Consider the following 18,294-nt stretch of genomic DNA (forward strand, 5'->3'; position numbering starts at 1 on the left):
TTGTTTTTATATATATATATATATATATATATATATATATATATATATACCATAGTATTGAATGATTGCATATTCATATACCATGGTTCTTAGATGGTTTTCCAATGTATTCCAAAGAATACCATGGTACTTCCATAGTATATGTTTTTAAAAATTGGGTTTTACCATGATATGTGTCCAAAAAACAGAGCATCACCATTGTATATGTTCAAAAAACATAATCATGGCATCCAAAATCATGGTATTACCATGTTTTTTGGACATGTACAATGGTCATACCACATTTTTTTGGACATCTACTCTGGTGATACCATGTTTTTGGACATGTACCATGGTAAAACCATGTCTTCTGGACATCTACCAGACGAAGACATGGTTTTACCAGAGTAGATGTCCAAAAACATGGTATCACCAGAGTAGATGTCCCAAAAAATGTGGTATGACCATTGTTAAATGCAGGTCATGTGATTTCATGTCAGTCTGTATGTTGCTGACGTGTGTTTGTTGACGTGTCTTTCAGGTGACGTCTCTCGGCGTGACCACGTTTACTCTGTGCGCGCTCAGCATCGACCGCTTCCACGCAGTGACCAGCGTTCAGCCGCGGCCGCAGCAGGTGGAGTCCTGTCAGTCCATCCTGGCCAAGCTGTCGGTGATCTGGGTGGGATCTCTGGTTCTGGCCACTCCGGAGCTGCTGATGTGGCGTCTGGAGCAGGAGGTGTCTCCGCGGACGGGTCTGCCGGTGGACTCGTGCAGTCAGCAGCCATCCGTGACGCTTCCGGAGACGCTGTACTCGCTGGTGCTGACGTACCATCAGGCCAGAATGTGGTGGACCTTCGGATGTTTCTTCTGCCTGCCGCTGTTGTTCACCGGCGCGTGTCAGCTGCTCACACGACACGTCACGGACGAGAACGCCAAGAGCAAAGCCGCGCGTCCGGCCTCCATGTCATCTTCATCATCCTCCGCGTCCTCGTCTCTGAAGAAGCAGCGGCGAGAGCGTCAGCTGACCCGTACGGTGGTGGCCCTGGCGTCCATTTACGCCATTTGCAGTTTGCCGGAAAACGTGTGGAACTTCGTTCTGGCTTACGCGGGTGTGGAGGTGGGCGTGGCCACAAAGGCGCTGCTCGCTCTGATTGGCCAGTTCCTGTTGTTCGTGCGGGCGGCAGCGACGCCCGTCCTGTTGCTCTGCATCTGTCGCTCTCTCGGCCAGGCGTTCATGGACTGCTGCTGCTGCTGTTGCGACGAGTGTCTGCCGGATCCTTCGTCGTCGTCCATGTCTTCGTCCACCAACGCCACGGCCATCTCCTCGTCCCTGTCCTCGCCCGTCTCCGTCCAGGAGGAGAAAGTGAAGATCGTGTCGGGAACGTCGCCCGCGGTGTTCTTCGATAATGTGAAGGATGGTCCGGCCGAGCTGATCATCGGAACGCCGTGTTGATCTCGGAACGTTGGAATCAGTGTCCGTAAAAACCGTGAATGAAATATCGCCCGTTGCTAACACTCTTAAAGGGACAGTTCACACAAAAATGATCATTCTGTTGCCATTTAAATGTTCCAAACCTATACGACTTTATTTTGTGTGCAGAACACAAAAAACGTGTTAATAAATTATCACAATATTTTATTAAATTAAAAATATTATAAAATAAAAATGCTATAAGCTATAGAATTATCATGCCGTCACTCACCGCTGGATAAGGAGAGTTATACGCAGAAACGCAATTATTTGGGTTTCTTTATCTACATTCAATCAGTTTTTTGTCTCACATTTAGCGATTTAAAATCCTCGTTTAGTTGCTGTATTTCAGTCTGTACGTCTATTTTCTTTATAGATCCATCACTTCTACCCTACAGAAATACAAAGAAATTGTGAACTTTATTGTATTTCATTGGAATTAATATCTAATATTTTGTTTATCCATAAACTTTGTACTGCTGGATGGACAGTTGCGGCAAACTTGAAAACATTGTGTTTTTATGCACTTAATTAATTTCAATCTTTAAATTGTCAGTGTTTAAAAATGAAAGTATGTTTTGGAAAAACAGAAATCGTCTTTTCAGATCAACCTTGATAAGTTTTGTAGAAGAAATGTTGTGTTTTATTGAGTCTGTCTCACATATCAAAGATCTCTGCTGGAATTAAACGACTTTACAAACTCTCAGCAGAGATAAACGACTCTGTGAACTATGGGAAAATACTGAAAAAACGTTGCAACTAACACGTTAGATAGTAATGATTATAATAGCAAAGTCAGCCTGATATAGCTGAACATATTGTTAGCATCGAATCTTTTGTATTTCTTTTTTGTACTTGGTTGCAGCCAATAAAAGAGTTTGAATATGTCACGTAAACTTTGCAAACTTATTGCTCCTCTGTTTTACTCACACAAACGCTTAAAGGATTTGTACTTATGTGACCGGTCTGTGTGAAAGAATCGCACACACAGTTGAACTGCTGTCTCTTGGCCGTTCTGAAGTGATTTTCCTCCTACAGTAGATTCTCAGGAGGAGCCGTGGGGGCCCATAAGGGCCGTATTGTTCCCGAGCCGCGGCCCCCGCGCTGAATATCAATAGCGGCCCCTGAGCGGTTGCTACGCGACTTTCACACACCAGCTTTCGGCATTCAGACTCCAAACAGCGGCGGATCAGAAACAGACACGACATTCTCTCGGATCGCCGGTTGTCGTGGAGACGGGACCCTCGCGTTGATGTGGGTAACACGGAGGGGCTCCGCGGGAAGAATGGGGTAACAAGTAATCTGGGGTGGATTAAACGCTCTGTGCTCTCATGAACCGAACAGAATGAGGTCAAGAGTGTGTTTTACACTTAAAAAAAAAAATTTAAGTTTCAAGCTGATTCTTGGGGCACAGTCTTTTGAAGTTTGCCATGTGGTAACAAACCTCAGAACGCAAAGGGTGATGGAATTTCCTTAAAACGTTGTGCTATTAAACCAGAGGATATTCAGGTAGCTACATATAAACATGAGTTTATGTAAATTTACAAAACATGATCAGAAATTTTATCCGAGCTGAAAAGAAAGAACAATTTCCACAACAGCGCCCCTTGTGGTGAAATTGTGCACAATGTCATAGACAATTTTTTTTTTAATGTTTTAAATTATTAAATGTTAAATTAATATTACATGTAAAATGATTTATAAATAATTTTGGGATATATTTGTAAAATATAAATCTAAAATAAAGTATTTCGTCTGCGCATCTGCTGTTGAATACTATTATTAACGAAAAACGCTGTTGCTATGGCGACCTCCTCAGGTGAACGTGACTTTAGCGCCAGATTAACTTTTTAGCGCCAAATGAAAATACACTGCTGACAAACGTGTAATCTACATAACTAATTATGTAAATTACAACTACAAACTAACTTAAACACTACCCATTATGGAAGCCCATTTCCGCCACTGAATAAAAATATTTTATCTCACAATTCTGACTTTTTTTCTCAGAATTTTGAGATATAAATGCGCAAGTTGCGAGTTATAAAGTCCAATTGTGAGGGGGAAAAAATCCAATTTATTTTTACTAGTTTACGTCTCACAATTCTGACTTAACTTGCAATTGCGTGTTAAAAAGTCAGAATCGCAATTCTGAGAAAAAAGTCACAATTTCGAGATAAAAGCTCGCAATCCAGATTTTTTTCCTCGCTATTATGATTTTATATCTCGCAATTCTGACTTTTTTTTCTCAAAATTGTGAGATATAAACTCACAATTGCGCGTTATAAAGTCCAATTTTGAGGGGGAGAAAGACTATGTTCTCAGAACTGTGAGTTTACATCTCACAATTCTGACTTAACTTGCAATTGCGTGTTATAAAGTTAGAATTGTGAGATATAAATTCGCAATTCTGAGAAAAAGTCACAATTTCGAGATAAAAGCTCGCAGTTCTGATTTTTTTTCCTCGCTATTATAAGTTTATCTCGCAATTCTGACTTTTTTCTCAAAATTGCGACATCGCCTCGCCATTGCGAGTTTGTATTGTGCAATACTGAGAAAAAAAGTCAGAATTGTGAGATAAAAAGTCGCAATTACCTTTTTAATTGTTTTATTCAGTGGCGGAAACGGACTTCCATAACCCATATGTCTTTAAATAACAATAAAAAAAAACATTATGAATCTTTTTCGAAATGAAGCCGTCCCCAGATGTTCACAAAAGGAGGTTTCGTCACATTTAACTCACTTCTGTGGACACTTTTGTTCCTAAACTATAAACCCACGCAGTGTCCCGAGGCTTATTTTGTCACAGGTGTGAATTCATGAATGATAATCAGCACCGTAAAAAATACTGATCGGACACATTGTGGTGTTACCACGGTACTGGGTGTTTGACACGTTCATATTAAAGTACCGCAGTATTCCAATAACGTATTTAACGACATGTTTAAACCAACACAGTACTGTAGTGTAAGTAAATAAGCTGTGTGAAAGTCTCCTCAGAGTCAGTGTGTGTTCCTTATATATTCATTCAAGAGTTGACGGCTCTGACACCATTTGTTTTGCTCCGCGTGAGATAGCCATGGAAACCCTCTCAGGCCGCTCCAGATCACCGCGGGGCTCGACATCCGTCCGCGGGAGCAGGAAGACCGCGGGCTCTGCTGGCATGAGCCGGATCAGACCCGCTGGACATCCGGCTCCGTGACAACACTGACCTCTGGCCTTCTCACATCCTACCGGCTGAATAACAGTCAGAGCAGAGGCCAAAACCAACAGCAGCGAGGGGTCTGACGGGATGAATGTGCGCAGACAGACCTCACATGAACCCCGTTAACTCGCTGAAACCAACAGAGCGCGGGAGCGTCTGTGTACGTTTGAATAAAAAGAGCGCGAAAGCCGCTGATGTGACGTCAGTGTTGCCAACTAATTTTCAGGGGAAGTTTCTAAAGGAAGGTTGATTTGTTGCTAAAAGTTGTGACGTCATTATGTAATCACGATGCAACATTGTCAAATCTCAAATATATTTTATATATATGTTCATTTAGATTTGTTCGTAACAATGCATAATATAATATTAAAATACAAAACTATTTTTAAATCCATTGAATTATCAAACAGTTTAAGTTTTATACTTTAAAGCGGTTTATTAGTAGTTAGCTAGTTTGCTGCACTCTAAGAAAAGTAAAAAATAATGCACAATCTACTGTGTTAATATGAAGGAATTATTTTTCCACAGGTTTTTGTACCTGCATTTTTAATTACGCATTGTATTTTGTGTTTTCGGGTTATAACGGATAATGTCCTGGAAAGTTACTAGCACCTTTTTCATTTTTCTGCATATTTTTCCTGCAGTGTACTAACTCATCAACAGTTGCAGGTACAAGCTACTAACAAAGTGTTGCATAAATGAAAAATAACAGTATTCAATTACTATTATTATTACTATTACATTAAACAATTGCAAATAGCAGCTAACTTAATTCCTGTAACGCGTGCAGTGTACTAACTCATCAACAGTTGCAGGTACAAGCTACTAACAAAGTGTTGCATAAATGAAAAATAACAGTATTCAATTACTATTATTATTACTATTACATTAAACGATTGCAAATAGCAGCTAACTTAATTCCTGTAACGCGTGTACAGCTAGGCATCTTTGGTTTCCTCTTTTTGTGTCATTTTAATGGTAAATTGTGCCATTTAGTCACTTATGAAAAGTTGTGAAAAGCTGCCAAATAAATAAAAAAAAAATAGCTAAATTTGTTGCTAGGTGCTTTTGGAAGAAAAAGTTGCTCAATTTAGCAACAAAATTGCTAAGTTGGCAACACTGTGTGACGTTAGTGTAGTGCGCGGTTTCTATGCGGTATATGAAATCAATTAATATAATCATTTATTTTGGGACAAATAATAATTTAACATGTATTACTGTTTAATAAGTATTTTTATTTTTCAGTCAAATCAGTAAACGTTTAGCTATCTTAAGAGAAAAAACTCTGCTGAAGAGTTTCATCTTATTAATAATTAATCAGAGAAATATTTGTATGTCTCTACTGACCTCTGCTGGAGAAGCTGAAGCTCACTGTTTACTGCACAGTACTGCATACTATGTTTTAAAGGTAGGTTGAGCACATTGCATTGTGGGATACCGCATACTTGCATATCATTAAGCGCTCAGCAAGTACTAAAGTTAAACATGGTGCACAGCACATACTACAAAAATATAGTATGGTAGCACACTATTCTGAATGCTACTTTTCACATCACATTCACATCAAAAGCACCAAATTAAACTCTTTGTTTTTTTACTTTCCTAATGAAGTTCCTTAAAAAAGCAACATTTTCTCCTTTCTTTTAAAATGAATCTCATGAAGTACATATTTGTCCAGAGTGTCACCGAATTAGACCTTAAATCAAAACCACATCTTCATTAAAGAGAGAAGACACCGTGGTTCTGAGAGGGAAATCATTTAATTTCATTTTTAAATCATCTGTAAATGACAAGAACGACATGTAGTTATCACCGCGAGCACGAGAGAATAGAAAGATCCCAAATGAACAACTCAACGGATCGAGTCTCGTACAGAAACACCTGTTATGTGACTGCTTTAAAAAGTTACTGTCTGATCCATATAAAGAGAGAGAGGAGGGGGGGGGGACATAATCAAGCTCGGTCCAATCACACGCCGATTATACAGTAACTACGGCAACCAGCTCCATCCCATAATGAGTCATGCAGGGGTGAAATCACATGATTCCCCAGCAAATAAAAGAGCGGCACGGCTACAAACAATTAAAATATCAAAAGAAACATTATGGCCACATGTAATTAGACATAAAAAAATAATTGAATCAACACACAAACAGAAGACGACACACTGCATACTTCATTAACGAAGTTGAGGATGACTTCATAAGTCGACTTTGACAAAGTAATTTACGAATCTAACAAAGTCACGTAACAGTTTGAATCCACTTAGCTATCCAAGTGAATTATGAAAACGACTTCATTAGTATAACTTCGTAAAAGATGTCAATAAAATCAACGAAGTTGACTTGGTTAGCTTGACTTTCGCAAATCAACTTCAACAAAGTCATTTACGAACTTGATGTTACGCAACTTGCGCGCAACTAGGTTGACTTCGAAAAAGACTTGGGTATAATCAATGAAGTCGACTTCATTAGGTTGACTTCGTAAATGACTGTTATGAAGTTGATTTTGACAATTTACGAACTTAAAGTATGAATGTAACTTCATAGTTTGACTTCGCAAATTACGGTCAAAATCAACTTTGTTACGTCGGCTTCATTATACTAATGCTGTCGCAAGTGGTACAGAACTAAAAGTTGGCTTCGTAACGACTGCTATTGTCAACAAAGCTGTTTGCAGCACTTTTTGATAACAGTCGAATTGTAGTAAAAATACCTTTTGTAACTATCAAACAACTTCGTAACATCAAAGTCGACTTTGTAACATGACTTCGTAACCAGTGCAGCAGTGTTGATTACCGCCATTTTGTCGCATTGCGTCGTTCACTCTTGTGTAGACGATGAACTCGTGACAATCAAACATTAGTGAAGATGAATATAAAGTGATTAGCAATTGCGAAAAATCAACAGAATAAACCTTCGGCATTTATAAAGTAAATATTACTCTAGTCTACATGACGGCATCCGTGCACAAACACCATCGCTCACACACACACACACACACACACACACACACACACACACAATCTGTTTGTTCAGATTGCTGTGATATGAGTGGGGTCTTCTTTGTTATTATTATCGTTATTATTATCATAGGATGCTAATCACAATAAGACAAACACCGTAATGCTCAGGAGGGAGATCTCATTTGGTTTAAGTTGCTATTTACATAATCCAGTCGAAAAAAACACTGTGAAAAAACATGAGTAAAAACATGCCAAAAACAACCAAAATATGTCAATTTACATATGTATAATCTACTGACGCGTTTATAAGCCGTTATGATTTAAGCCAAAAACGTCCACACGTGCGACAAAAACGAAACAGGCTGTAAACGAAATAATCAAAGCGAGAAAAATCACAAGATCTTCGTCTCTCCCCGATAGGAACAGCGTTCGGAAACAACACTGGACCTCAGCAGGAGATTCGCGCAACTCCGCCGTTTTTATTAGCGCAACGATCTGCGGATCCGACAGAGACAGATCAACATTTGTCGCCTGAGACTGTATCGCGTCCCGTCGAGAATCAAATAAAACACTGATGTTGCTCTGCACGCGCTCGCAGACTGACGTTCCGAAAAACAAACAAACAAACAATGTGGTTGCCATGACAACCCCCCCACGTCAACGATACAACGCTGTAGTCACAGCAACTCGAAAGAAACGTATAAAACCTTAATTTGGACATGTTAAACTCTTCAGAATGTGCTTTCAGATTAAAAGATTTCGTAATGCTACAATATTAACGCAAACCATGTGACCTTGATGCCTACGGGATGATGTCAACGCCAGCACCCGGTCACGCTAACAGGCTAATGATAGTAAGATTTAACATCTTGCTAAACGCAAAGCAACAGTGTAAATCAACGGAATCTCCCAGGGAACGATCAAAGAGCATGTGGAATGTTCGCACAATCTTGGAAAAACGTTAAAACAAGATGGCGGCGCGAACGCCCCGAAGCATGTGACCAGAGAGCGCTAGTTCTGACAGATGCTGTGGGCATCGTGTCAAGGTCTGATCCCATCTCCTAATCTGTTTGTTCAGATTGCTGTGATATGAGTGGGGTCTTCTTTGTTATTATTATCGTTATTATTATCATAGGATGCTAATCACAATAAGACAAACACCGTAATGCTCAGGAGGGAGATCTCATTTGGTTTAAGTTGCTATTTACATAATCCAGTCGAAAAAAACACTGTGAAAAAACATGAGTAAAAACATGCCAAAAACAACCAAAATATGTCAATTTACATATGTATAATCTACTGACGCGTTTATAAGCCGTTATGATTTAAGCCAAAAACGTCCACACGTGCGACAAAAACGAAACAGGCTGTAAACGAAATAATCAAAGCGAGAAAAATCACAAGATCTTCGTCTCTCCCCGATAGGAACAGCGTTCGGAAACAACACTGGACCTCAGCAGGAGATTCGCGCAACTCCGCCGTTTTTATTAGCGCAACGATCTGCGGATCCGACAGAGACAGATCAACATTTGTCGCCTGAGACTGTATCGCGTCCCGTCGAGAATCAAATAAAACACTGATGTTGCTCTGCACGCGCTCGCAGACTGACGTTCCGAAAAACAAACAAACAAACAATGTGGTTGCCATGACAACCCCCCCACGTCAACGATACAACGCTGTAGTCACAGCAACTCGAAAGAAACGTATAAAACCTTAATTTGGACATGTTAAACTCTTCAGAATGTGCTTTCAGATTAAAAGATTTCGTAATGCTACAATATTAACGCAAACCATGTGACCTTGATGCCTACGGGATGATGTCAACGCCAGCACCCGGTCACGCTAACAGGCTAATGATAGTAAGATTTAACATCTTGCTAAACGCAAAGCAACAGTGTAAATCAACGGAATCTCCCAGGGAACGATCAAAGAGCATGTGGAATGTTCGCACAATCTTGGAAAAACGTTAAAACAAGATGGCGGCGCGAACGCCCCGAAGCATGTGACCAGAGAGCGCTAGTTCTGACAGATGCTGTGGGCATCGTGTCAAGGTCTGATCCCATCTCCTAGCAAACACGCAGAACGATGCGCGCGAGCGAAACGTGTCATGTGACTTCATGACAAACCGTATAAAAGCACATTCACGTAAAAGTAAAAATCAACGTTCAAACGATGTAAATGATGTGGATTAGTTTATAAGCACAGAGAGAGGGGCGGATGCCTGTTTGTTTAGAACGAAATCAAGAGCGCCTAAAATACAGTTGATCACATGATGCGGTTCCTCCAATCAGACGCTGGCTCCGCCTCCTCAGCTCCGCCGGGTCCGCGAGTGCTGGATCAGCCACTGTAGTGTGATGTCTGGAACACATGACCATGAGCTCATTAACATATGCATTTATTCAATATCCAGCAACCCGACCTCCCCACAACACACAGAAGTCAGCCAATCACAGAGCTCACAGACATTTTAAGAGACGTCTTAAAGGTACAGTAACACAGATGGCAGATTTGCAATTAATAGAACGGAAACTCATTTTGATATAATCTAGTGAATCATTCTCGCGTGTCTGTGAACCATTTATTGAGAAGAACCGTCTCGAAAGAATGATTCACTCACAAAACAGACATCGCCGTGACTTCTGTGAAGATTTTATTAAATGCTAGGGCGGTAATTAAATATTTTTAACAGTGGAGTATCATTGAGAAGTTGAAGTCATTGAAGTCTTACCGATGTTGTCCTTCTCCTTACAGGAGATGGAGTAACAGCAGATCTCTCGGTCCTGGATGGCCGACAGGTTCCTGTAGATCACATTTAACAAGCGTTTCCAGTCATCGGATCGGAACCAGACTGCATTAAAACTTCAAAGACTCAGATGCTTTGGATTTAGTTATGAACTGTTACAGACGAACTCACATTCTCTCGATGAGCTCCTTCTCATCCAGATTTTGATATAATCTAGTGAATCATTCTCGCGTGTCTGTGAACCATTTATTGAGAAGAACCGTCTCGAAAGAACGATTCACTCACAAAACAGACATCGCCGTGACTTCTGTGAAGATTTTATTAAATGCTAGGGTGGTAATTAAATATTTTTAACAGTGGAGTATCATTGAGAAAAAAAAATCTATCAAGTATCATTGAAGTCTTACCGATGTTGTCCTTCTCCTTACAGGAGATGGAGTAACAGCAGATCTCTCGGTCCTGGATGGCCGACAGGTTCCTGTAGATCACATTTAACAAGCGTTTCCAGTCATCGGATCGGAACCAGACTGCATTAAAACTTCAAAGACTCAGATGCTTTGGATTTAGTTATGAACTGTTACAGACGAACTCACATTCTCTCGATGAGCTCCTTCTCATCCAGAGCTCCGGGAAGATCTCGCTTATTGCCCAAAACCAGAACCTGAGGAAAGACGGACACTTTTATGATCCAATATCCACATAGAGACAAAAAAACATGCTCTAAACACATGAACGAAGCAGAAATGATCACGGCAGACTCACTGGGATTCCCTGCAGCTGCGGTTTGTCTAATAAGTTGTGCAGTTCGTTCTTCGACGCCTCGATCTTCTCTGGATCCGCCGCATCAACCATGTACCTGAACGACACACGCGATCTGTTAGGAACGCAGGACATCATAACGGCATTTAGGTAACGTACCTGAGATTACGAGTATACTCACACGATAGTGCTGACGCCGCGACAGTATCGCTCCCACATGCTCCTGAAGCGCGGCTGACCGCCGATGTCCCACAGCTACAACACACACACACACACACACACACACACACACACTATCACTCATTTACTACAGTACAGTGTAAGACACGCGGAAATCATTAGAAGTAAAAGCCATAAAATATTTGAAACTATATATTATAGTCTTTTTATTACACAATTATATTAAGTAAATAATGCATTATTTTATTTTACTATATTTGACTATCTAATTACAAATTAAAACAATGCTGAGATTTTCTAGCATTAACTACTAAAATATAATTTTCAATATATTGAAATAAATATTTTTTAATTTAATGCATTTTATGTTTTAAATTTTAACGGGTGCAGAAAAAGTATTTTATTTTACTCGTTATTTTATATGAAATTTGCGACTTTTGTAACAAAACATGTAAACGTCTGATTGTGATTTCACTATTTTCTAGCAATAGCTACTGAACAAACATGAAAATAAATAAACATATAATTTTTAAAGACAACTTATATTTTTAAATGCATAAAAAATATCACGTTTTTAATTCTATGCAATTTATGATTGAATTTTAATGGGTAAGACAGTTGCAGATAAAGCTATATTTTAACGAACTATTTATTTTATATTAATTCTTTTAAATTTGCAATTTGAAACGTCTCGTTACAACGTTAAACTGATGCGATTTTGCTATTTTCTAGCAACGACTACTAAACAAATATGAAAGTGAAATACAAAAAAATGTTGATTTATTTATTTAAAGATGACTTTTGTAATATTTTTTAATAAATGCATAAGAGGCTTCCCGATTCAGCTGACCTGAAGCTCTCACTCAGGAGGAGCTGGCTAATTTAAGTTCAAATGTTTATAGTTATTCATAAACTTATGCTTCACATAAACTAAAAGAACATTTAGTTTTGATTGATTATTTGAACGGCTGAGCTTGATAAATACGGTCTACACTAAAATGTGTCAAAATTAAGTTAATATTTTTTATCAACATTTAAAATGCTTGTTTGGTTCTGCAGTGTGATTGGAGTAATCTCAACAGAGACGCTCTGAATCACACAGAGATCTCCTGACCTTGATGGTGACGTTTCCCTTGGTGATCTTGCGCATGTTGAAGCCGACCGTAGGGATCATGTCCTCGCTGAACTGACCCGACTGCAGGACGACAGACAAACACAGAGAGTTTTACACATTAACCCCCTGATGTGACTGAAATCTGCTTCATCACAGACCAAACCTCCCTGCAGCTCCACAGCAGGCTGCTAATGTGATTTACTGCCACTAAACGCCTGGATTCATGCACCGACGACCTTCCTGAGCGAGTGTGTGTCGGCTGTTGAATACTCAAACACTGTTCAGGCAGACCACATGATTGGATGGACAGAATGCCAGATGCTGATTGGCTGAGAAACGGGGGGGTTTTGATTGACAGCTGTCAAGTAGTTCAGATGCTGGACAGGATCTCCCCAACTGAACCTGATACACTGTGTCTGATCCGATGATACTGTATTTGATACACCGTGTCTGATAATACAATGTGTCAGCTAAAGGAATGAACGTAATAATGCTGTCTTTGATACTTTGTGACTGATAGTAGCGCTGCACGATAAATCGAAATGGAATCGAGATCACGATTCGACAGAAGCTGTGATTGTCACGCGTATCTTTCAGTGAAGCACGGTTCTGTGATCAGTAGTAAATCTCCATCCGAAGGCCAGAGAAACTCCAAATACGCCTCGCAGAAGAAACCCAGAAAATGCCTATCGCTGCAGCTGAATAAACAGAAGATTCAACTGCTTTCATTGATTCAACGTGACTAATAAACACATGAGTTCGTCTTATAATTTTCATTAAAATAAAGTATATTTATGATGCAATGCCTTTATCACTGCTTAAATACTATGAAATATGTTGCGTGTCTTATTCTGTGTAAGAAGCCACATCATCTCACAGAAGGATTTATTTCAAACACTCGACTGACGTTATGAAGTGAGTTTGGAGTAAAAATTTTATTAAATGTGGTATTTTCACATGCTTTCAGATGGAGCAGCATTTACTACACAGAGCCATAGTTCACTGAGAAGCTATGCAAACAGCTGTCATTATCGCCAACGATTTCATAATCGTGCAATAAAATCGTCTGCGATTTTTTTTGCGTAACTTGTCAGTGAACTACGGCTATGTGTAGTAAATGCTGCTCCATCTGAAAGCACGAGATGATGATTTACTGCTAATTACAGAACCGGCTTTACTAACAAAATGCGCATGACAATCGATTAATCGTGCAGCCCTATCTGATAGTGCTATATCTGATCTGATACATTATATCTAACAATGTTGTATCTGTGATGGTACTGTATGTGACACATTGTGTCGGCTAAATGAACAAATGTAATAATTCAGTTTACGACAGCTTGTGTCTGATTTGTGATGGATCTGATGATACTGTATCTGAATCATTGTATCTAATTAGATATACGATACATAGTATCTGATTTGATCTGATGATGTTGTGTGACACATTATATCTAATAATGTTGAATCTGATCTAATGATGCAGAATCTGACACATTATGATGCTCTATCTTCTATATTGTGTCTGCTTTATTGTTTTTAATCTAACAGTGCATTATGCGACACAATGTGTCTGATATTCTGTATGCGATACACTGTATCGAATGATGTTGTATCATATGTATTTTATCTGCCCTAATGATGCTGAATCGGACACATTGTGTCTGATGCGATGCTTCTTCTCTAGAGTGTCCGATCTATTCTATCTGATCTAATGATGCACACAATGTATCTGATGATGCTGAAGCTGTATCTTCTGTTTTGAGTCTGATGCTGTATCTGATCCAGTTCTAAACTCTGATACATCGAGTCCGATCTGAGTACTCTGTATGATACACAGTATCTAGCCATGCTGAATCTGACACACTGTATATAATGATACATTGTATCTGATACATTATATCAAAGAATGTTGTATCTGATCTAAAGATGCTGAATCTGACACACCGCGTCTGATGTCGTTTTATCTTCTATACTGTGTCTGATATGATGATTCTCTATGTGACACATTATATCTAATAAATCTTGTATCTGATCTAATGGTGCACACAATGTATCTGCTCATACTGTATCTGATACATTGCATCTAAGGATGCTGAATCGGACACATTGTATCTGATCTGCTACACTGATGGTTCGGGTCTGACACACATCGTGTCCGATCTCTCTGTAACCAGTCACGCGACCCGTTACTCGAGCGAGGCCTGTAGCACAGCGAGAGGCAGGAGAGGCTTGATTACCGCGATCACGTTGACGAAGGTGGTTTTCCCCGAGTACTGCAGGCCGACCAGCGTCAGCTCCATCTCCTCCTTCCAGAAGAGCGCCTTGAACCAGTCCAGCAGCTTGTTGAATAGCGCGATCATGGTGCGGGCTCGAGCTCGGTCCGGTTCTGCTGCTGCTGCTCGCGGCTCGTTCTTCCTCATTGGGTGGGGTTTCACATCCAGCTGATCCTAACAATGCGGGACACGGGCATGCGCGCTAGTGATGGGTCGTTCTTGAACGATTCGTTCATTTTGAACGAATCTTTAATGTGACTCGGGAAGGACGAGTCATCTCGGGGATAGCGCGATCATGGTGCGGGCTCGAGCTCGGTCCGGTTCTGCTGCTGCTGCTCGCGGCTCGTTCTTCCTCATTGGGTGGGGTTTCACATCCAGCTGATCCTAACAATGCGGGACACGGGCATGCGCGCTAGTGATGGGTCGTTCTTGAACGATTCGTTCATTTTGAACGAATCTTTAATGTGACTCGGGAAGAACGAGTCATCTCGGGGAGTGATTCGTTTAGTCGCGCATGCGCAGCATCCTATAGGTTCTGTCCTGGAATTAATCAAGTAGTTCACCAGGGCTGCGTTCAGCCCCGACAAAACGGTGCAAAACGTGTTTTAAACGGAAACGGTGGTGCGTTCAACACTGTTCTGATGACGCAAGAGTTTGTGCTCTTTCTGAAGAAATTTCGGAGCCTGATGAAATCGGTATAAATACGTGTTTAATACTGCAAAATACGCTCGATGTTACAGTCACTGCAGAATAAAAGAGCACATCCCAATCGAGTGGAAACTGTGGTTCCTAATTATTGTGATCCAACATTTGCCTCGCATTTCAGGATGAAAAGACAAACACTTCAGGTGAAGGATAATCCACTTCTTACCTCCGAGACTGTGTTAGGATCTATATGACCTTATTATTTTTACTGTGAGTATTCGGCTTATCATTACTGATGATCACTGTTGTTGTGCTATGATATAATCAGAGTGGTATAGAAATGTTTATGAAAGTGTCACTCCATAATACAACAGCAAAATATGTAAAGTATTGTTATGTTACATTAATCAGTATTTAGTACACAATAGAAGACATTGCAATCACTAAATGATATTTAGACAGACTTAAAGAAGTTCCAGATCTATACTTGTGCTCTTATTATTTCATTGCCTTTAATGTAAATAAACATGTGCAAACAATATACTTGCTCTTGTGAATTTATTTGGATGTTAATTACATTGTGCAGCTGTGCGTGGTTTATACACATGTCGCTGCTGATTGGCTGACATGTGACACACCCACCAAACAAGAGAAAACGCATCTTTCCAGGAAACATGTCGTTCAACCCGGAAACCGTAGCAAAACGTTGCGCACCGGTTTGAGCTTGAACGTACCCCATGTTTCGAGTCTTCGGGTTTGAGTCGTTCCTTCATCACGTGACAGCCCCATAAGCTTAACCAATGCAGTCTGAGCCGTGAGCTAATCATAGACTGAAGACCCAGGTAAACAATTAATTAATCTTTTCTGTTTCTTATAGCATTATAGTTTTGTATTGCTCGTAGTGTGATCAACGTTTAGCGTAAGTAGTAGACGTGTTAGGGAAGTAACACGTAACATTTTAATCATATTTTGCTACAATGAACGAAATGACTCGGGAAAAAGATTCGTTCATTTTGCTGAGTCGGTAAAATGATCCGAACTGCCCAGTGTTCTGTGACGTCATCGCACAGGTGACGTCATAGGGTTTTCTCCTATTAGCTCATACAATACAAATATTGCATTTTGTATGTGAAGCTTTACAAGCTGTGATGTTTGTTGTTTTTCCTGTCTTTTATGTATCTGTTTATTGTTTGATGCATATAAAAGTCATATAATGCAAAGTCTGAAAATCTATAAATGCAATCTATAAATAATACCGAATGTCTTTTTTTTTTATAGCATGTTTTATAATAATTCCAATATTTATTTTTAAATAAATGTAAGGTACTTATTTTTTATTCATGAAAATCTCTCCAAAAATAATCTTAGTTCTGCATTACAAGTGTAATTTAAATATATTCAGTAATTCAGTTGTTTTGTTTTGTAATTGTATTTTTACTGAAATTGACAAAATAGCGTTTTGTGAAAATAATAGAAATATAAATAATATAATGCATATATTATATAAAACTATAGTATAATATATTACTATAAAATATAGAAATAATAACTATTTGTCTACTTAATCATCATTAAGTCACCCAACATATATGAAGGGATTTAAGTACAAATAAAATATATGATATGTATCGTAGCCAAAATAAAAGATTTCTGTACAGTCTGATAAAAGCTGCTCTTCTGATTCAGAGCTAATATTTAATTAGGTCAAGGTTTATGAAGTTTAAAATTCTATTTGTTCATTTTAAACGGCACTTTCGCTTGTTTTCATCCACAAACTACCAACTACATATTTGAGCGAATAAACTATAAAACCACCCTAAGTATTTATTTAATCAACCATCTAATTAAAACGAATGAACATTTCGCTGATAAATTACTGTTACAGCGCTGAGCGTGTCGAATCGGCGCTAGTGAACGCACAGATGAGTGACGCACGCGGCTCCGGGACGCAGCGCTAGCGTGAAGCCGTGAGAGAAATAACGCACAAAACCGCTGAAATCACCGTCGAATCAGCGACAACGCGCCGGTAAGACGCTCGCTCGCTCGTGTGTGTGTGGGGAGCTGTAGATGAAGGTGTTTGCTCGGTGTGTTACAGAGCCTCAGTCATGAAGACGAGCAGCTTCTCGCGGGATTTAGGCTAGCGAGACAGAAGAGCACACACACACTGATCATGGGCTCGTCTCTCAGTGAGCCCTGCATCTATGACAAGCTGTCGGAGAGCATCGACATCCTGCGACAGTCCGGTTACCGGTACGGGATGAGCGAGAGAGAGATCGAGAAGTTCATCAAGCAGGTGCTGGAGACCAACGAGCCCCGCAGAGACCCGCCGCAGTTCCCCATCCTGAGAGCCACTGTCAAGGTGCAACACACACACTCACTCACTCACTCACTCACACACACACACACTCATATAACACACATACACACAACCTCATGCACTCACACTCACTCTCACACTTACTCTCACACTCACTCTCACACACACATATAACACATACACACAACCTCATGCACGCACACACACACACACTCACTCACTTGTGCACACATATAACACACACTCATACTCATACTCACTCTCACACTCACTCTCACATACACACAACCTCATGCACGCACACACACACTCACTCACTCGTGCACACATATAACACACTCACACTCATACTCATACACACACTCACACTCACACACACTCATACTCTCACTCACTCACTCACTCACACACACACACATACACTCACACACACACATATAACACACATACACAACCTCATGCACTCACACTCATACTCACTCTCACACTCACTCACTCACTCACACACACATATAACACACATACACAACCTCATGCACTCACTCTCACACTCACTCACTCACTCACTCACACACACACTCACTCACACACTCACTCACTCACTCACACTCTCACTCACTCACTCACACACACACACACA

General features: G+C 40.1%; 3 protein-coding genes across 3 annotated transcripts in view; 2 read left to right on the forward strand and 1 right to left on the reverse strand.

The window, feature by feature from the left end:
* The window catches only part of gpr37l1a (G protein-coupled receptor 37 like 1a), a 4,833-nt gene extending 2,875 nt beyond the window's left edge, over nucleotides 1-1,958 (forward strand). Inside the window, exon 2 of the mRNA XM_016255920.1 lies at nucleotides 521-1,958. Coding sequence (XP_016111406.1) covers nucleotides 521-1,432 — 912 coding nt within the window. The 3' untranslated portion in view covers nucleotides 1,433-1,958. The remainder of the gene's footprint in view (nucleotides 1-520) is intronic.
* Nucleotides 1,959-9,795: 7,837 nt separating this feature from the next.
* Nucleotides 9,796-15,118, reverse strand: arl8a (ADP-ribosylation factor-like 8A). Its single transcript, XM_016255919.1, has 8 exons — nucleotides 15,021-15,118; nucleotides 14,657-14,819; nucleotides 12,417-12,497; nucleotides 11,304-11,377; nucleotides 11,126-11,219; nucleotides 10,957-11,024; nucleotides 10,771-10,841; nucleotides 9,796-9,978 (listed from the first exon to the last, which is right to left on the reverse strand). The coding sequence occupies exons 1-8, from the start codon at nucleotides 15,047-15,049 to the stop codon at nucleotides 9,929-9,931; spliced, it is 630 nt and encodes a 209-aa protein (XP_016111405.1). The 5' UTR covers nucleotides 15,050-15,118; the 3' UTR covers nucleotides 9,796-9,928.
* Nucleotides 15,119-17,249: 2,131 nt separating this feature from the next.
* The window catches only part of LOC107569747 (bombesin receptor-activated protein C6orf89 homolog), a gene marked incomplete at its 3' end in the record, with an annotated part of 10,783 nt that continues 9,738 nt past the window's right edge, over nucleotides 17,250-18,294 (forward strand). Inside the window, exon 1 of the mRNA XM_016255896.1 lies at nucleotides 17,250-17,696. Within this exon, the coding sequence (XP_016111382.1) occupies nucleotides 17,508-17,696 (189 nt within the window). The remainder of the gene's footprint in view (nucleotides 17,697-18,294) is intronic.

Source organism: Sinocyclocheilus grahami, unplaced genomic scaffold (genome assembly GCF_001515645.1).
Source record: "Sinocyclocheilus grahami isolate Dianchi unplaced genomic scaffold, SAMN03320097.WGS_v1.1 scaffold1378.1, whole genome shotgun sequence".
Classification (NCBI taxonomy): Eukaryota; Metazoa; Chordata; class Actinopteri; order Cypriniformes; family Cyprinidae; genus Sinocyclocheilus; species Sinocyclocheilus grahami.